The 21643-nt window shown below is 39.3% G+C and overlaps 2 protein-coding genes across 4 annotated transcripts in view; both read right to left on the reverse strand.

Moving 5' to 3' along the window:
* Window positions 1-204: 204 nt before the first annotated feature.
* The window catches only part of LOC110510488 (trichohyalin), an 82508-nt gene continuing 61069 nt past the window's right edge, over window positions 205-21643 (reverse strand). Inside the window, exons 1-9 of one of the 2 annotated variants that reach the window (XM_036979272.1) lie at window positions 8454-8755; window positions 6481-6555; window positions 5576-6210; window positions 5305-5533; window positions 5051-5119; window positions 4850-4924; window positions 4139-4216; window positions 3802-3879; window positions 205-3372 (exon numbers count right to left, since the gene is read on the reverse strand). In XM_036979272.1, coding sequence (XP_036835167.1) covers window positions 2084-3372; window positions 3802-3879; window positions 4139-4216; window positions 4850-4924; window positions 5051-5119; window positions 5305-5533; window positions 5576-6202 — 2445 coding nt within the window. In that variant the 5' untranslated portion in view covers window positions 6203-6210; window positions 6481-6555; window positions 8454-8755 and the 3' untranslated portion in view covers window positions 205-2083. Of the gene's footprint in view, window positions 3373-3801; window positions 3880-4138; window positions 4217-4849; window positions 4925-5050; window positions 5120-5304; window positions 5534-5575; window positions 6211-6480; window positions 6556-8453; window positions 8756-21643 lie in introns of those variants that run through there. The other variant, XM_036979271.1, reaches the window with a different exon arrangement.
* LOC110510501 (myelin-oligodendrocyte glycoprotein-like) lies at window positions 16613-19701 on the reverse strand. Of its 2 annotated transcripts, none has more exons than XM_036979282.1 (3): window positions 19378-19701; window positions 18080-18106; window positions 16613-17197 (listed from the first exon to the last, which is right to left on the reverse strand). In XM_036979282.1, the coding sequence occupies exons 2-3, from the start codon at window positions 18099-18101 to the stop codon at window positions 16824-16826; spliced, it is 396 nt and encodes a 131-aa protein (XP_036835177.1). In that variant the 5' UTR covers window positions 18102-18106; window positions 19378-19701; the 3' UTR covers window positions 16613-16823. The 2 variants fall into 2 exon arrangements, with proteins under 2 accessions (XP_036835177.1, XP_036835178.1); XM_036979283.1 differs by lacking the exon at window positions 19378-19701 and adding an exon at window positions 18281-18578.

A 21643-nucleotide genomic window follows, 5' to 3' on the forward strand; every position in this document is an offset into this window, starting at 1 on the left:
AGGACAAAAACCCTAGACAGGACAAAAACCCCAGACAGGACAAAAACCCATAGACAGGACAAAAACCCTAGACAGGACAAAAACCCCAGACAGGACAAAAACCCTAGACAGGACAATAACCCTAGACAGGACAAAAACCCCTAGACAGGACAAAAACCCCTAGACAGGACATAAACCCTAGACAGGACAAAAACCCTAGACAGGACAAAAACCCCAGACAGTACAAAACCCCTAGACAGGACAAAAACACAACAAACCACCCCTAGTCACACCCTGACCTAACCAAAATAATGAAGAAAACAAAGATAACTAAGGTCAGGGCGTGACATCTGTAGACCTCTCACTCTCCTCAACATTAAATAACTCTTACGAACAGATTGGTTTGGAGCCAGAGTCTCGTGTGGATCAGAAGACTGTGTTGGCTTCCACCAGTCTTCAGGTGTCAGATATGGTGACTTATTACACCAGCTTGGTTCACCGAACCACAAGGAGCCATTTAAATGTCGTAAATCATTAAAATCAGTAAACGATCAACGAACCGTGACTACGTGGTGCACAAACACAAAACAATATCCCACAAACACAAAACAATATCCCACAAACACAAAACAATATCCCACAAACACAGGTGGTAAAACTGTTATTTAAATATGATTCCATATTAGAGACAACGATTACCAGCTGCCTCTAATTGGGAACCATACAAAACACCAACCAAGAAAATATAAAAGTAGGAGACAAAAGTTTCAACATGAAACAATTTGAATAAGAACAGGAAGTAGTGTGTGTTAGATACAGTATGGTTCTCTGTTCAATAGTAGACCTCCTCAAACACTGAGTAAAAGTCTCACTCAGATCTTTAGAGTTCTCAGTCTCTGACTCCGCCCGCTGACCTCCTGACCCCCCACAACCCTCTCCATTCTAAAAGGCTGCAGTGCAAAGGTCAATAATCTACGTTGGTTTGGAATTCTGTGTTAAATCTCATCAATATCTTTACAGACCTCCCTCCCTCTCTCTCTAGACAGTGTAAAAGGGGGGGAAACGTAATCCGTTTTCAACTGAATTTATTCAACTGAAATGTGTCTTATGCATTTAATCCAACCCCTCTGAATGAGAGGGGGGGGGGCTGCCATAATCGACATCTGCGTCTTCGGCGCCCGGAGATCATTTGGTTAACTGCCTTGCTCAGGGGCAGAAGTACAGATTTTGACCTAGACAGGATCAGTATTCTGACCTGTTTTCCCACCATGACACTCATCACAGGACAGAGTATCAGGTTGTTCTAGACAGGATCAGACAGTATTCTGACCTGTTTTCCCACCATGACACTCATCACAGGACAGAGTATCAGGTTGTTCTAGACAGGATCAGTATTCTGACCTGTTATCCCACCATGACACTCATCACAGGACAGAGTATCAGGTTGTTCTAGACAGGATCAGACAGTATTCTGACCTGTTTTCTCACCATGACACTCATCACAGGACAGAGTATCAGGTTGTTCTAGACAGGATCAGTATTCTGACCTGTTTTCCCACCATGACACTCATCACAGGACAGAGTATCAGGTTGTTCTAGACAGGATCAGACAGTATTCTGACCTGTTTTCCCACCATGACACTCATCACAGGACAGAGTATCAGGTTGTTCTAGACAGGATCAGACAGTATTCTGACCTGTTTTCTCACCATGACACTCATCACAGGACAGAGTATCAGGTTGTTCTAGACAGGATCAGTATTCTGACCTGTTTTCCCACCATGACACTCATCACAGGACAGAGTATCAGGTTGTTCTAGACAGGATCAGACAGTATTCTGACCTGTTATCCCACCATGACACTCATCACAGGACAGACTATCAGGTTGTTCTTACATTGTCAGATAAATATCATGTTATTATCTCTAGCTTCTCCAATCCCTCCATGAAACAGTCATCTCATCTCTAACCTCGTTGTCAGGCCAATTCAGTGAAATGGTGAACTAGGTTACATCTGCCCAAACATTCCTCAGATCTTCATCAGTTCTCCCTGTCTTCTACCTCTCCATGTATCCCAGCACTTCTTCAGGCTAGTTACAATAACTCATTTACACATTTCCCTCAGTCTTTCTATCAGTCCCTCTATATCTCCATCCCTTTCCACAATCACTCTATCCTTCTCCTCGATCTCTCTATCCTTCTCCTTCATCTGTCTATCCTTCTCCTTCATCTGTCTATCCTTCTCCTTCATCTGTCTATTCTTCTCCTCCATCTGTCTGCTGAACTCCCTCTCCATCTTTGTCTGTGAGATCATGATGTTCCTCTGTAACTCAGGTAGGACTATCTTCATCAGGTTTCTCTCTGCTTCAACTCTGGCCTGTCCTTCATAGTTCTCCATCTCCTGTCTGTGTCTCTCCTCCATCTCACTCCTCTCATTCTCTCTCTTCTCTCTAAATCTCTCCAGCTTTCTCTCCATCTCCTCCCTCCTATCAGACTCCCTCTTCAGCTCCCTCTCCAGCTCTCTTTTCTTCTCCTCATCCCTCTCTTCTTTCACCTGTCTCTCCAGTTCACTGGTTCTTTCACTGAGTGTTCTGATATCTCCCTCATGTTCCTGGATCACTCCCTCTATCTTTATCAGAGAGTCCTGCAACTCCTTCTGAAGCCTCTCTCTCAAGTCTCTCTCCTCCCTCTGTTTCCTCTCTCCTCTCTCTCTCTGGATGTTTCCCTCCATCTTTCTAACCTGGTCCTCTGCCTCCTGGTAGGTCTGACTGCTGTAGAATCTCTCTCTGTTTCCTGCCACCATCTCCTCTACCTGATCCAGCAGCTCTGATACCTGAGTGCCATGGGCCCTGTCCTTAATGTTGAGGACGTGGTACCTGCTCCCACTTTTCTCCACAAGCTGCTGGAGGTCCTGACTTCCTGCTTGGAGAAACTCCTCAATGCTCTGCTCTTTCAGGCCATCATCATGGGTGAATAGAATCACAGTGTGTCCCCAACAACCCTCCCCAAACATCTCCTCTATTCTCTCCAGCACCCCTCTCTCCTCCCCCTTAGAGGGCTCCACTGGTATGACCAGGAGGAAGGCGTGGGGTCCCGGGGCAGACAGACGGACACAGAGCCCCACATCCTGTCTCATCTCCTCCAGAGAGAGTCCAGGACAGAACCAGTCTGGAGTGTCCACCAGCACCAGCCGTCTCCCACACACGTCCCCCTCTCTCCTCTTACTCCTCTGGGTCACTGCAGAGGGGCTGGCCTGGGCCCCAAACTCCTCTCTGCCCAGGATGGTGTTTCCTGCTGCACTCCTCCCAGCCCCAGTCCTCCCCAGCAGCACCAGTCTCAGCTCAGACACACTGGGAGACACTGTGGAGTCTGGACTGCTGCTCTCTCCTCCCACTGCAACACAACACACAGCACTGATCAACACTCTGTCTCTCTGGAGGATGTACAACAGTATCTAATATAATATCATCTACATCCATAACTCACTAGATGGAGGATGTACAACAGTGTCTAATATAATATAATCTACATCCATAACTCACTAGATGGAGGATGTACAACAGTGTCTAATATAATATCATCTACATCCATAACTCACTAGATGGAGGATGTACAACAGTGTCTAATATAATATAATCTACATCCATAACTCACTAGATGGAGGATGTACAACAGTGTCTAATATAATATAATCTACATCCATAACTCACTAGATGGAGGATGTACAACAGTGTCTAATATAATATCATCTACATCCATAACTCACTAGATGGAGGATGTACAACAGTGTCTAATATAATATAATCTACATCCATAACTCACTATGTGGAGGAATTAACTCCATGCTGTGTCTCCTCCTCAGTGGAAGTGTGGGGTCTGTATCAGAGGTCTCTCCTCCCACTGTAACAACATAGAGAACTGATCAACACTCTGTCTCTCTGGAGGATGTACAACAGTGTCTAATATAATATAATCTACATCCATAACTCACTATCTGGAGGATGTACAACAGTGTCTAATATAATATCATCTACATCCATAACTCACTAGATGGAGGATGTACAACAGTGTCTAATATAATATCATCTACATCCATAACTCACTAGATGGAGGATGTACAACAGTGTCTAATATAATATAATCTACATCCATAACTCACTATATGGATGAGGTAACTCCATGCTGTGTCTCCTCCTCAGTGGAAGTGTGGGGTCTGTATCTGAGGTCTCTCCTCCCACTGTAACAACATAGAGAACTGGTCAACATACTGACTCATCAGAGACACATTTAAAACATAGTATAAACAAACTACAAATACATTACATATCATAGTGAAATATAGATTATTGGAGAAAATAGAGAATATCAAGATTGATGACAGTTTGAGACAATATTGATAACTCACTAAGTGAAGGATGGACCACTATAGACTAGAAACAGTAGGAGACAACAGGACAATATTGATAACTCACTAAGTGAAGGAAGGTCCTCTATAGACTAGAAACAGTAGGAGACAACAGGACAACATTGAGAACTCACTAAGTGAAGGATGGTCACTATAGACTAGAAACAGTAGGAGACAACAGGACAACATTGAGAACTCACTAAGTGAAGGATGGTCCACTATAGACTAGAAACAGTAGGAGACAACAGGACAACATTGATAACTCACTAAGTGAAGGATGGTCCACTAGACTAGAAACAGTAGGAGACAACAGGACAATATTGATAACTCACTAAGTGGAGGATGGTCCACTATAGACTAGAAACAGTAGGAGACAACAGGACAATATTGATAACTCACTAAGTGAAGGATGGTCACTATAGACTAGAAACAGTAGGAGACAACAGGACAATATTGATAACTCACTGGATGGAGGAACCTCCATGCTGTCTCTCCTCCTGACTGGGAGTATGGAACCTGTATCTGACGTCTCTCCATGTTCTAGAATAATAGAACAACCATTTAGAATGGGAACATTTACCTCAGTGACACATGAAGGCACATAGACCTACTGAAGGGGAGTTCTGGGTTTCTACTGAAATGTTAAGTATCACATATCTCACTCACCAGTCATCTGGGCTGAGATCTCTCTTCTCAGTCTCTCTACCTCAGTCTTCACATCACATATCTGTTGAGCTGAAATAACAAAGGAGGACTAGGATCTGAATTCTGTGTTAAAGACTTTAGACAGAAATATGATGCAGAGGGAAAGTATGAAGTGATGGACAACAATATTCACAACTCAGTGGAGAGTCGACAATAACCTGAGAATTGAGGAAAGTACAGAAGACTAAAAGTATTAATGGTGTGAATAATCTTACCCAGTTCAGCATTTTCATTGTTGACATCCTCCACCTGTTTGTCTCTCTCCTTTAACTGGTTCTCTCTCTCCTCTAGTAGGTTGTCTTTCTCTTCTACTTCCTGTCTCCTCTCTTCTACTTCCTGTCTCCTCTCTTTTAGTTCATTTTCTTTTCCCTCCAGTAGTCTGTCTCTCTCTTCCAGTAGTTTGTCTCTCTCTTCCAGTAGTTTGTCTCTCTCTTCCAGTAGTCTGTCCTTCTCTCCCAGTCTGTGGTTCCTGTCCTCTAGTTGAATGTCTCTCTCTTCCAGTAGTTTGTCTCTCTCTTCCAGTAGTCTGTCCTTCTCTCCCAGTCTGTGGTTCCTGTCCTCTAGTTGAATGTCTCTATCCTTTAGTTGTTTGACTCTCTCTTCCAGTAGTCTGTCCTTCTCTCCCAGTCTGTGGTTCCTGTCCTCTAGTTGAATGTCTCTATCCTTTAGTTGTTTGTCTCTCTCTTCCAGTAGTCTGTCCTTCTCTCCCAGTCTGTGGTTGCTGTCCTCTAGTTGAATGTCTCTATCCTTTAGTTGTTTGTCTCTCTCTTCCAGTAGTCTGTCCTTCTCTCCCAGTCTGTGGTTCCTGTCCTCTAGTTGAAGGTATTTTTCCTGCAGTAGGACTCTGAAGTTCTCTACTTGGCTGTTCTTGTCCTGCAGGTTCTTTCTCAGAGCCTCTAGTTGAATGGCTCTATCCTTTAGTTGCTTGTCTTTCTCTTCCAGTTGGTTTTCTTTCTCTCTCACTTCCTGGGTCATATCATCCAGTTGTTTGTCTTTCTCTCTCACTTCCTGGGTCATATCATCCAGTTGTTTGTCTTTCTCTCTCACTTCCTGGGTCATATCATCCAGTTGTTTGTCTTTCTCCTCTAGTTGATTCATCATCTCTTTAAACATCTTCAACTCTGAGAGCAATTAACATATTTAATTGGTTGTTTGAATAAGTAATGTATTAATTAATTCAATAGTATGTCAATAAAGACATTATCATTTGATGGAGGTGGTACAATTATTAGTAATTATTTCCTCCAGTCAACAGTTATCTGAGCTGAACCAATCATCAACTGGTCTATTGACTATTTGATACATTACAAATGAATTAGTCTGAAAAACTGAATGACATCACTCATGTTCCCTGATTCAATCCTCTCTCCTCCAGACTCTCTCATACTTACCAAGCTCACCAGCTGATGCCTCCCTCTTCAGCTTGTTCTCCTGGGTCTCATGTTGTAAATACCATGATCCTGAGACTATGGTGTAAAACAGAGAGGTGAGTTCTGTGTGGTACATCACTATATACAGAACAAACAGGACCAATCAGATTTCTCCTGTCACTCAAGCCTCCCTCATGTAGGGACTGTGGGCACCAATGAGATCTGGTTAACTTCATAAATAATGTTGATTTGTTATTGTCCTATCTCTGATCAAATGATTATTGTCATTGTTTGTGATAACCAGCATTGGGCTCTATGTCAGATACAGGATACTGTGTCAGGAGGCAGGGTTCTATGGAATATATATATATTATTAATAAAATACCAAATAAATAATAAAACAGAATGCATTAGTTATTATTGTTCATTGAATTTCTGTCTCATTACATAATTTAATGAAATACCATACATCATATTGGAATGACTGTTCATCACATTCATTACTAATGTACATCTAGGGAAATGGATGTAAGCAGTGCTACTACTGGAACAGTCTAAACATCACAGAATGATTCATACTGGGACATCAAACTGAATTCAAGCTGATTCTATTTTCATTTTGGAGTGTGAAATGTTGACCTCTATAGCAGATATATAGTGGGAGGACTATGTGAAATATTGACCTCTATGACAGATATGTAGTGGGAGGACTATGTGAAATATTGACCTCTATGGCAGATATATAGTGGGAGGACTATGTGAAATATTGACCTCTATGGCAGATATATTGTGGGTGGACTATGTGAAATATTGACCCCTATAGCAGATATGTAGTGGGAGGACTATGTGACATATTGACCTCTATGGCAGATATATAGTGGGAGGACTATGTGACATATTGACCTCTATAGCAGATATATAGTGGGAGGACTATGTGAAATATTGACCTCTATGGCAGATATATAGTGGGAGGACTATGTGAAATATTGACCCCTATAGCAGATATATAATGGGAGGACTATGTGAAATATTGATAGGATTGTGGAGCAGATGGGCCCTCTGAACTACCAAGTGGTGACAGTGGACACCGGTGAAGATATGTGGATGTGTTCAACCCTCCGTTCAGAAGAGTCTTTACTACCTTTAACCAGGATCGGATCCACTCATTACTTCCTTTAGACAACACATCTTATTATTTATGGTTGTGTGGTAAAAGAGTTGATATTTGATTGTATGATTTGAGACTGGGTTCACGCTACACTTTATAAACGGACAAATATTGCGTGACTAAGGTGACTTGAGTTCACTGAACTCATTTACTGGGCTGGACTCTTTTAGGCCTGAGGAACAGGACATTTTTGGAGGAACCAGAGCTCATTATTTGTTATATTATTATGTGTGTGATCATTTATGTTGGTAAAACAACCCACGCAAAGGATACTGTTGTTTGAACTTATTTCCAATGTTTTAAGGGTTTATGAAAAGTGTATGTCCATCCTGACTTTTACATGAGTCCTTTGTATTGGTGTAGACTTGACGAACCAGACAGCACTCATTCCGTCCAAAACCAAAAGGAGAAATCCATATTTTCTCTGGTAGGCGCAACCTACCTGGCACCCCTACAAACAGCACTACTATGTGAGCAGTCTGAGAATGACTGAATGCTTCATAATAAGACATCAAGCTGATTTTATTTTCATTTTGGTGTGTGAAATGTTGAGCTCTATAGCATATAATTTGTGGGAGATCTATGATATGAAAATTCTGGATAATTTACAGAACATCTATACATCTTAATCCAACCTACCTTGAGAACATTTGGGGAGAGTTTTAATAAATGTAAAGAAACTGATTTAATTTGTAGTCTTGAAGAAGACACACTGCTGATCACAAGGCCTGTAGTTTTTATAGTATCAGATTAACACTCTGGTCTGTTCTTTGTCTTGTGTTATTGGTTGTCAATAAACAAAACAGACAAATAAGTAATTACTCACTCTCATCTGATCATCCATTATCCAAGATGGAGAGTCATGAATAATGATCATGTAAAACAGAATGCATTAGTTATTATTGTTCATTGAATTTCTGTCTCATTACATAATTTAATGAAATACCATACATCATATTGATATGACTGTTCATCACATTCATTACTAATGTACATCTAGGGAAAGGGATGTAAGCAGTGCTACTATTGGAACAGTCTAAACATCACAGAATGATTCATACTGGGACATCAAACTGAATTCAATCTGATTCCGTGTTCATTTTGGTGTGTGAAATGTTGACCTCTATGACAGATATATTGTGAGAGGACTATGTGAAATATTGACCTCTATGGCAGATATAGTATGAGAGGACTATGTGAAATATTGACCTCTATGACAGATATATTGTGAGAGGACTATGTGAAATATTGACCTCTATGGCAGATATAGTATGGGAGGACTATGTGAAATGTTGACCTCTATGACAGATATATTGTGAAAGGACTATGTGAAATGTTGACCTCTTAAGCAGATATATAGTGGGAGGACTATGTTAAATATTGACCTCTGTGGCAGATATATAGTGGGAGGACTATGTGAAATATTGACCTCTATGGCAGATATAGTATGGGAGGACTATGTGAAATATTGACCTCTATGGCAGATATATAGTGGGAGGACTATGTGAAATATTGACCTCTATGGCAGAAATATAGTGGGAGGACTATGTGAAATATTGACCTCTATGGCAGAAATATAGTGGGAGGACTATGTGAAATATTGACCTCTATGGCAGATATATTGTGGGAGGACTAAGTGAAATATTGACCTCTATGGCAGATATATAGTGGGAGGACTATGTGAAATATTGACCCCTATAGCAGATATATAATGGGAGGACTATGTGAAATATTGATAGGATTGTGGAGCAGATGGGCCCTCTGAACTACCAAGTGGTGACAGTGGACACCGGTGAAGATATGTGGATGTGTTCAACCCTCCGTTCAGAAGAGTCTTTACTACCTTTAACCAGGATCGGATCCACTCATTACTTCCTTTAGACAACACATCTTATTATTTATGGTTGTGTGGTAAAAGAGTTGATATTTGATTGTATGATTTGAGACTGGGTTCACGCTACACTTTATAAACGGACAAATATTGCGTGACTAAGGTGACTTGAGTTCACTGAACTCATTTACTGGGCTGGACTCTTTTAGGCCTGAGGAACAGGACATTTTTGGAGGAACCAGAGCTCATTATTTGTTATATTATTATGTGTGTGATCATTTATGTTGGTAAAACAACCCACGCAAAGGATACTGTTGTTTGAACTTATTTCCAATGTTTTAAGGGTTTATGAAAAGTGTATGTCCATCCTGACTTTTACATGAGTCCTTTGTATTGGTGTAGACTTGACGAACCAGACAGCACTCATTCCGTCCAAAACCAAAAGGAGAAATCCATATTTTCTCTGGTAGGCGCAACCTACCTGGCACCCCTACAAACAGCACTACTATGTGAGCAGTCTGAGAATGACTGAATGCTTCATAATAAGACATCAAGCTGATTTTATTTTCATTTTGGTGTGTGAAATGTTGAGCTCTATAGCATATAATTTGTGGGAGATCTATGATATGAAAATTCTGGATAATTTACAGAACATCTATACATCTTAATCCAACCTACCTTGAGAACATTTGGGGAGAGTTTTAATAAATGTAAAGAAACTGATTTAATTTGTAGTCTTGAAGAAGACACACTGCTGATCACAAGGCCTGTAGTTTTTATAGTATCAGATTAACACTCTGGTCTGTTCTTTGTCTTGTGTTATTGGTTGTCAATAAACAAAACAGACAAATAAGTAATTACTCACTCTCATCTGATCATCCATTATCCAAGATGGAGAGTCATGAATAATGATCATGTAAAACAGAATGCATTAGTTATTATTGTTCATTGAATTTCTGTCTCATTACATAATTTAATGAAATACCATACATCATATTGATATGACTGTTCATCACATTCATTACTAATGTACATCTAGGGAAAGGGATGTAAGCAGTGCTACTATTGGAACAGTCTAAACATCACAGAATGATTCATACTGGGACATCAAACTGAATTCAATCTGATTCCGTGTTCATTTTGGTGTGTGAAATGTTGACCTCTATGACAGATATATTGTGAGAGGACTATGTGAAATATTGACCTCTATGGCAGATATAGTATGAGAGGACTATGTGAAATATTGACCTCTATGACAGATATATTGTGAGAGGACTATGTGAAATATTGACCTCTATGGCAGATATAGTATGGGAGGACTATGTGAAATGTTGACCTCTATGACAGATATATTGTGAAAGGACTATGTGAAATGTTGACCTCTTAAGCAGATATATAGTGGGAGGACTATGTTAAATATTGACCTCTGTGGCAGATATATAGTGGGAGGACTATGTGAAATATTGACCTCTATGGCAGATATAGTATGGGAGGACTATGTGAAATATTGACCTCTATGGCAGATATATAGTGGGAGGACTATGTGAAATATTGACCTCTATGGCAGAAATATAGTGGGAGGACTATGTGAAATATTGACCTCTATGGCAGAAATATAGTGGGAGGACTATGTGAAATATTGACCTCTATGGCAGATATATTGTGGGAGGACTAAGTGAAATATTGACCTCTATGGCAGATATATAGTGGGAGGACTATGTGAAATATTGACCCCTATAGCAGATATATAATGGGAGGACTATGTGAAATATTGATAGGATTGTGGAGCAGATGGGCCCTCTGAACTACCAAGTGGTGACAGTGGACACCGGTGAAGATATGTGGATGTGTTCAACCCTCCGTTCAGAAGAGTCTTTACTACCTTTAACCAGGATCGGATCCACTCATTACTTCCTTTAGACAACACATCTTATTATTTATGGTTGTGTGGTAAAAGAGTTGATATTTGATTGTATGATTTGAGACTGGGTTCACGCTACACTTTATAAACGGACAAATATTGCGTGACTAAGGTGACTTGAGTTCACTGAACTCATTTACTGGGCTGGACTCTTTTAGGCCTGAGGAACAGGACATTTTTGGAGGAACCAGAGCTCATTATTTGTTATATTATTATGTGTGTGATCATTTATGTTGGTAAAACAACCCACGCAAAGGATACTGTTGTTTGAACTTATTTCCAATGTTTTAAGGGTTTATGAAAAGTGTATGTCCATCCTGACTTTTACATGAGTCCTTTGTATTGGTGTAGACTTGACGAACCAGACAGCACTCATTCCGTCCAAAACCAAAAGGAGAAATCCATATTTTCTCTGGTAGGCGCAACCTACCTGGCACCCCTACAAACAGCACTACTATGTGAGCAGTCTGAGAATGACTGAATGCTTCATAATAAGACATCAAGCTGATTTTATTTTCATTTTGGTGTGTGAAATGTTGAGCTCTATAGCATATAATTTGTGGGAGATCTATGATATGAAAATTCTGGATAATTTACAGAACATCTATACATCTTAATCCAACCTACCTTGAGAACATTTGGGGAGAGTTTTAATAAATGTAAAGAAACTGATTTAATTTGTAGTCTTGAAGAAGACACACTGCTGATCACAAGGCCTGTAGTTTTTATAGTATCAGATTAACACTCTGGTCTGTTCTTTGTCTTGTGTTATTGGTTGTCAATAAACAAAACAGACAAATAAGTAATTACTCACTCTCATCTGATCATCCATTATCCAAGATGGAGAGTCATGAATAATGATCATGTAAAACAGAATGCATTAGTTATTATTGTTCATTGAATTTCTGTCTCATTACATAATTTAATGAAATACCATACATCATATTGATATGACTGTTCATCACATTCATTACTAATGTACATCTAGGGAAAGGGATGTAAGCAGTGCTACTATTGGAACAGTCTAAACATCACAGAATGATTCATACTGGGACATCAAACTGAATTCAATCTGATTCCGTGTTCATTTTGGTGTGTGAAATGTTGACCTCTATGACAGATATATTGTGAGAGGACTATGTGAAATATTGACCTCTATGGCAGATATAGTATGAGAGGACTATGTGAAATATTGACCTCTATGACAGATATATTGTGAGAGGACTATGTGAAATATTGACCTCTATGGCAGATATAGTATGGGAGGACTATGTGAAATGTTGACCTCTATGACAGATATATTGTGAAAGGACTATGTGAAATGTTGACCTCTTAAGCAGATATATAGTGGGAGGACTATGTTAAATATTGACCTCTGTGGCAGATATATAGTGGGAGGACTATGTGAAATATTGACCTCTATGGCAGATATAGTATGGGAGGACTATGTGAAATATTGACCTCTATGGCAGATATATAGTGGGAGGACTATGTGAAATATTGACCTCTATGGCAGAAATATAGTGGGAGGACTATGTGAAATATTGACCTCTATGGCAGAAATATAGTGGGAGGACTATGTGAAATATTGACCTCTATGGCAGATATATTGTGGGAGGACTAAGTGAAATATTGATCTCTATGGCAGATATATAATGGGAGGACTAAGTGAAATATTGATCTCTATGGCAGATATATAATGGGAGGACTATGTGAAATATTGACCTCTATGGCAGAAATATTGTGGAAGGGAAAGGAAAGGGGGATACCTAGTCAGTTGTCCAACTGAATGTATTCAACTGAGATGTGTCTTCCGCATTTAACTCAACCCCTCTAAAATGTTGAGCTCTACAACAGATATATTGTGGGAGGACTATGTGAAATATTGACCTCTATGGCAGATATATTGTGGGAGGGCTATGTGAAATATTGACCTCAATGCCAGATATATTGTGGGAGGACTAAGTGAAATATTGATCTCTATGGCAGATATATAATGGGAGGACTATGTGAAATTTTGACCTCTATGGCAGAAATATAGTGGGAGGACTATGTGAAATATTGACCTCTATGGCAGAAATATAGTGGGAGGACTATGTGAAATATTGACCTCTATGGCAGAAATATAGTGGGAGGACTATGTGAAATATTGACCTCTATGGCAGATATATAATGGGAGGACTATGTGAAATATTGACCTCTATGGCAGATATATTGTGGGAGGGCTAAGTGAAATATTGACCTCTATGGCAGATATATTGTGGGAGGGCTAAGTGAAATATTGACCCCAATGCCAGATATATTGTGGGAGGGCTAAGTGAAACATTGACCTCAATGCCAGATATATTGTGGGAGGACTATGTGAAATGTTGACCTCTATGACAGATATATAGTGGGAGGACTATGTGAAATATTGAACTCTATGACAGATATATAGTGGGAGGACTATGTGAAATGTTGAGCTCTATAGCAGATATATAGTGGGAGGACTATGTGAAATATTGACCTCTATAGCAGATATATAGTGGGAGGACTATGCAAAATGTTGACCTCTATGACAGATATATAGTTGGAGGACTATGTGAAATGTTGACCTCTATGACAGATATATAGTGGGAGACTATGTGAAATATTGAACTCTATAGCAGATATATAGTTGGAGGACTATGTGAAATGTTGACCTCTATGACAGATATATAGTGGGAGGACTATGTGAAATGTTGAACTCTATGACAGATATATAGTGGGAGGACTATGTGAAATATTGAACTCTATAGCAGATATATAGTGGGAGGACTATGTGTTGTCCAACTGAATGTGTTCAACTGAGATGTGTCTTCCGCTTTTAACTCAACCCCTCTAAAATGTTGACCTCTATGGCAGATATATTGTGGGAGGTCTACATCATGAAAATTCTGGATTATTTGAAGAAAATCTATCCATATTAATCCAACCTACCTTGAGAACATTTTGTGAGAGTATTGATAAATGTAAACTGATTTAATTTGTAGCCTTGAAGAAGACACATTGCTGTTCACAAGGCCTGTAGTTTTTATAGTATCAGATTAACACTCTGGTCTGTTCTTTGTCTTGTGTTATTGGTTGTCAATAAACAAAACAGACAAATAAGTAATTACTCACATAATGCTGATCATCCATTATCCAAGATGGAGAGTCATGAATAATGGTCATGTAAAACAGAATGCATTAGGTATTATTGTTCATTGAATTTCTGTCTCATTACATAATTTAATGAAATACCACACATCATATTGGAATGACTGTTCATCACATTCACTACTAATGTACATCTAGGGAAAGGGATGTAAGCAGTGCTACTATTGGAACAGTATAAACATCACAGAATGATTCATACTGGGACATCAAACTGAATTCAAGCTGATTCCATGTTCATTTTGGTGTGTGAAATGTTGAGCTCTATAGCAGATATATAGTGGGAGAACTATGTGAAATATTGACCTCTATGGCAGATATATAATGGGAGGACTATGTGAAATGTTGACCTCTATAGCAGATATATAGTAGAAGGACTATGTGAAATATTGACCTCTATGGCAGATATATAGTGGGAGGACTATGTGAAATGTTGACCTCTATGGCAGATATAGTATGGGAGGACTATGTGAAATATTGACCTCTATGGCAGATATATTGTGGAAGGGAAAGGAAAGGGGGATACCTAGTCAGTTGTCCAACTGAATGTATTCAACTGAGATGTGTCTTCCGCATTTAACTCAACCCCTCTAAAATGTTGAGCTCTACAACAGATATTTTGTGGGAGGGAAAGGTGAAATGTTGACCTCTTTGGCAGATATATAGTGGGAGGACTATGTGAAATGTTGACCTCTATGGCAGATATATTGTGGGAGGTCAATGATGTAAAAATACTGGATAATTTGAAGAACATCTATGCATCTTAATCCAACCTACCTTGAGAACATTTGGGGAGAGTTTTGATAAATGTAAAGAAACTGATTTAATTTGTAGTCTTGAAGAAGACACACTGCTGTTCACAAGGCCTGTAGTTTTTATAGTATCAGATTAACACTCTGGTCTGTTCTTTGTCTTGTGTTATTGGTTGTCAGTAAACAAAACAGACAAATAAGTAATTACTCACCTGATCCTGATCATCCATTATCCAAGATGGAGAGTCATGAATAATGATCATGTAAAACAGAATGCATTAGTTATTATTGTTCATTAAATTTCTGTCTCATTACATAATTTAATGAAATACCATCCATCATATTGGAATGACTGTTCATCACATTAATTACTAATGTACATCTAGGGAAAGGGATGTAAGCAGTGCTACTATTGGAACAGTCTAAACATCACAGAATGATTCATACTGGGACATCAAACTGAATTCAAGCTGATTCCATGTTCATTTTGGTTGTGAATTTGATGAATAATGACTAAATGATGTATACATTTAACATAGGATTATAATTAACTGTATTCCACCCTCCCCCTGTATGATTTTATGGAATTGATTAGAATGTATAAAATGATAATCAATAAATGTGTAATTCTAGTCAGAATTAGAGTAAAACAATTATAGATAATGTGGTGTCTGGGTGTCTCAAACACAGACTGTCTTAGCAGAATTCTCATGCAGACCTTGGATATGGGGCCTCTGGGAGATGGTGGAAAGGAAAGGACGTACTTCCCAGGGCCCCCCTATCTTGAGGGAGGATGGGGAGTGTTTTTCGTGGCCTTCCCTAATCTCTCTCAGCTGGGTAGCAGGACGGGGGGTGCGTTGGATACCTAATGTAGTGTGTCGTATGTGCGTAAGAAGCCAAGTATAAAATAAATGGTTTTGTACAACTAAGTAGAGCTCTCGTAAATAATCGTTGCTGACTATTGTAGACTGGCCTCTGTCTGTTTCATTTCAACAAGAACCTTACAAATTCTTGGAAACAGACCGAGTAGTTTAATTGAAGGTCAGTTTATGAACATTGAGAACATAATTCTCTTAACAACTTTGGAGTGTGAAATGTTGACCTCTATGACAGATATATTGTGGGAGGACTATGGTGTTGATCCTGATCATCCATTATCCAAGATGGAGAGGAATGAATATTGATAATGTATAACAAAATGTATGAGTTATTACAGTTACATTCAATCCAATTTCAGTCACATTACATTATTCAACCAAATACCATACATCATATTGATATGACTGGTCATCACATTCATTACTAATGACAATCAAGGGACGTGACAGTAATGTTGGAATGGTTCTAATGCTTTAGGACCAGCTCAAAGCTCAGAGTGATGGTAATATGCATTGTAACTAGTTGATATTCAGAATGAATCTAGTCTATTCATCTGTAACTCCTACTATGAACTCCTACCTACATGAGAAAGTACAAGTGTTCTGTACAGGGAAAGAGACTGGTTGTTATTGTTGTTGTTTAGGTGTTTAGAAACATTACTGGAGTTCTAGAACACTTACCTTCTCTGTCCCTTAAACCCACTGCAGCCTCCTCCTTCTGTTCTCCATGGATGACCTGACAGATGTAGAATCCTGTATCTGACCACCTGAAGTCTCTCAGCCTCAGAGACACGTTGCCTCTCTCCAGCTCCTGGGTGATCAGACTCACTCTGCCCTTATAGCCACTCCTCTCTGTCACCTGGCCATTCTTATACAGGTAAATACACTCTGTCCCTTTAAACCACCTGATCGTCGTGGCAACAGCACTGGTGTCAGGTGAGAGGTGACAGGGGAGGGTGACCTCTTCACCAACATCAGCCTCCACATAGTTTTTTGAGGTGAGTTTAAACTGATCTGTTCAGAAAGAGAGAACATTTCATGTTTAATGACATCATCTGTGTCAGGAACACAAATCCTCTCAGTACATTTATAAACACATCTGAATTAATAACTACAACAGACATACAACAACCAGGACCATGTCAATTCTAAACTACAACCCCCACAATCCCAGACAGACAGATTCATTTGAAGGAAAGTCTATATGTCATAGAAGAATGTGATGCTACAATCTAGAATGATATTATCCCATTTGTTCCCACATCTTTCCCAGACATGCCACTATGCTAATCTTATGCCACTAGTAGCCTAACATGTCATCCATTTTGATTATTTATTTATTTAAAAGTATGTTTTATTCTTGGTCACAGTTGTGACAGAGTGCTCTGACTATAATAACATGAACAGATATTTACCCCTATTCCTCAACCTCAATATCTATATACCTCAGCCCACTTACCCACACACCTAAACTCAATGACCCACACACCCCAGTCCTGTTACCCCTATTCCTCAACCTCAATATCTATATACCTCAGCCCACTTACCCACACACTTAAACTCAATGACCCACACACCCCAGCCCTGTTACCCCCATGCCCTAACCCCCACATGCCAATACCCTCAAACCTATACAATCAAGTACAGATACAGGCGTCTAAAATAAATTATAAAATTAGAATAAATTAGAGGCACTGACTTACTATGAACTCTGGACTCACAGACACAAACTCAGCTACAACTCCTCATGTTACAAACACATTTCATCCAGACACACATTTACACATGAAGACAAATAAAACCACAAACACATTTCATTTTCAATAGTTGGTTTAGTTCTGTTCTCCCAGATACATGAAAGAAAAGTTCATCATTAATTATAGCATGGTGACTTACTATGAACTCTGGACTCTGCCATATTAACTGCAATAAAAAGAGAAAACATTCATATTTACATCATTACCTTTCATCAAATTCTCTCTTTTGCTCAATCACACAGATACAAACATCCCTTCCTCTTTATCCAGTCCTCATTGTTTTAAAACAGGACTGTTGTGTCTAGTTTGGAAAGTGAAATATACTGAGATCTCCTCTTACCTTTACTGGTCTTCACGTCCTCCACTTCACACTCAAAATAGTTGATTTAAATCCATAACCACTCTAATAGTCACTATATGTGCATATCTACATGTTTTTACAGAACAATCTACACCTCAGGCCTAAACTGAGACACAACCTTCACTTTCACCTTTGCACAGGTAGTTGGACATTCTGCACAATGCTGTGTCATGTGGTAGCCCCTGGCAACAGTGTTTTACCCTGTTCATCCTCAAACCCAAACCAGTATGTTCTGACCCAGCTGTAGATGTTCAGTATAGCAGCAAATCACTACAATAGGTGGCTTTTTCTGCAACTGAATTCAATGTAAATGTTATAGATTTATTTTATCATGTTTTTTATTTTGAGTACAAAATATACAAGTGATGCTAGATATTATGTTTTACAAGTAGATATTTAAATCTGCATTTGATTTCAACTGTTTGTTTTTAAGTTAATTGCCTGTATTACCACCTGCCCTGCTTGTTTACAGCTGATCTGTCGTTCTCTATCGAGACAATATTACCATGTCGTCTTAGAAGGTTACTGGTGATTTGTCATGAACTATTTCTCATTGAGCCCCATTCAGTGAAACAGTTCATTCAGCCTCATTTACTGCTTTAAAAAAACATAGCTTATATGGATGACTTGCTTAAACAAATGTGGTTTCTACTGTTAATGGAGATGAACAAACTATGGCATAATGGGAAGACAAGCGGATAAGAGACAATCAGTAATTTAGATTAAGATATTAATGAGCGAGCCAGGACGGATGTAGTCAATATATAAAATGGCGCCGATAGAGAGGGAGGAAGTGATTCTAGCCCCGAGGCAACATTCCAGTGTTATTTCTTACATTGTTAGCCAGACATTTTAGTGTGTTATTACATACAACCCGGAGAAGGTGGGGTGTGTGGCTCATTTCTCAATAAAAAGAGAAAACATTCATATTTACATCATTACCTTTCATCAAATTCTCTCTTTTGCTCAATCACACAGATACAAACATCACTTCCTCGTTCTCCAGTCCTCATTGTTTTAAAACATGACTGTTGTGTCTAGTTTGGAAAGTGAAATATACTGAGATCTCCTCTTACCTTTACTGGTCTTCACATCCTCCACTTCAAATTCAAAATAGTTGATTTAAATCTATAACCACTCTAATAGTCACTATATGTGCATATCTACGCGTTTTTACAGAACAATCTACACCTCAGTCCTATACTGAGACTTTCACTTTCACATTTGCTCAGGCACTTGGAGTAAACTCCTCCCCCCCAGCCTCTCTGGTTATTAGAAAACCCAGCCACAAAGTCTAAATTGTCTACAGGCCTATCGTAAAATGTCATGAAAACAAAAACGTAAATTTCTGATCTTAATTTAGGTTTAAGGTTCGGCATAAGGTTAGCAGTGTGTCGAATAGGGTTCAAATCAGAAGACCGATCCAGCCAGCAGATGGTAGTGATGGTCTTTAATTATAGTCATATTATCCTGAGCTGTAAAGATTTAACAGTGTCTATCAATATTAGCTTCTCTTATCTCTTTGGACACATTCACATGAGTAAATGAGTGAAATTGCTTCCATGACAAATAGTCTCAATGCTTTTCCATCCCCTCCTAACAAAATAAATGTAGCTGACTGGTGGCATTTACTGTCTGAGAAGAGAGTATCATTACCACCTGCTGGTCAATGTTGGGAACTGCGGTGAATTTACAAATCAGAAAGTCAAGACATGATTTAGGGGGCTGTTGTTGGCAGTCCAGCTCTTTTTGGCCCCAAACGGCTCTTTGTGTTTTTTCAAGTCAAACAGTTTGCGACAGTTTGACTATGATTGGTGTTAAAACAATTCCAATTCAATTATTAAATTAAATTATACTCTACCTTAACTACAATGTATTTAAAAATGCATTCTACCACACCAATTAAACATTTGCATTTAAAGTATTACTTTTTAATGTATATAAACAAAATGTATATAAATGTAACAATTAAAAATGAATTCATTCTGAACAACATAACAATAGAATATTGCAAAATATCAAAGAAAAATAAATAACAATTTGCAAAACTGCAGCATCCCACTTAAAACATTAAACTGGTCCCTCTTTTCTCTCTCTGCTTTATTACCATGTTATAACCAGCAATGATGACCATATTTTGCTTTTATGAGAGATTTGCATTCGGAAATACAAGTTGCCTCACTTTCGAGGGGCTGATGCGGTTTCTTCTCTCTTCTTCTTCTGCTTCTTCTATGATATCATGGCGTTCTGCAAACAATCATGTAAGTGCATCACCTACTGTGCTAGAAAGTACTATCAATCATGATATGCCCAATTCTATATAATCATGAAAATTAAAACCAAATAAATCCCTACTAACTTCTACCACAACCTCCATTTCCTTGTCCAATTGTGGGCTAGTGACTCCATCAGTCTGACAGTAGGTTCACTTACTACAGGAGCAGCTATGGAAGCTCCATCCGTCTGACAGTAGGTCCACTTACTACAGGAGCAGCTATGGAAGCTCCATCAGTCTGACAGTAGGTTCACTTACTACAGGAGCAGCTATGGAAGCTCCATCAGTCTGCCAGTAGGTTCACTTACTACAGGAGCAGCTATGGAAGTTCCATCAGTCTGACAGTAGGTTCACTTACTACAGGAGCAGCTATGGAAGCTCCATCAGTCTGACAGTAGGTTCACTTACTACAGGAGCAGCTATGGAAGCTCCATCAGTCTGACAGTAGGTTCACTTACTACAGGAGCAGCTATGGAAGTTCCATCAGTCTGACAGTAGGTTCACTTACTACAGGAGCAGCTATGGAAGTTCCATCAGTCTGACAGTAGGTTCACTTACTACAGGAGCAGCTATGGAAGCTCCATCAGCCTGACAGTATGTTCACTTACTACATGAGCAGCTATGGAAGCTCCATCAGTCCACACTGCAAGTCCACCAATCTGTTTTACAGCCTCTACATATGATACATCATGACTAATTGTCTATATGTGAGCCTCTCTAGCCTCTCTCTGTACCTGCCATCCACCAAATGCTGCACCGTGTTCTCCCCCACAATTAGAGCACTTAGCCTTCACATTGCTTCCACATTCACCTTAATCATGTTCCCCTCGACACAAAGCATATATTTACACAATCTACTCTTGCTGAGCCTGGCTACTCCACGCTGGCCTGCTGCTCGTGGCACCATCCTCTGCTCGATTTACCACAGTTCTTCTGTGGTGATTTACCACAGTTCTTCTGTGGTGATTTACCACAGTTCTTCTGTGGTGATTTACCACAGTTCTTCTCTCTCCACTCAAGTGTTTGCTAGTGCTATCATGTTTCATCTTACCTCCTGAACCGGAATT

This window comes from Oncorhynchus mykiss, chromosome 6 (genome assembly GCF_013265735.2).
Source record: "Oncorhynchus mykiss isolate Arlee chromosome 6, USDA_OmykA_1.1, whole genome shotgun sequence".
Taxonomy (NCBI): Eukaryota; Metazoa; Chordata; class Actinopteri; order Salmoniformes; family Salmonidae; genus Oncorhynchus; species Oncorhynchus mykiss.

Bases quoted from the DNA above. Each gene is read 5' to 3' on its own strand.
- LOC110510501 (XM_036979282.1), bottom strand. From the start codon at position 18,101: ATGGCAGAGTCCAGAGTTCATA. The intron at 17,198-18,079 runs GTAAGTCACCAT...CTTTCTGAACAG, and splicing joins GGCAGAGTCCAGAGTTCATA to ATCAGTTTAAACTCACCTCA.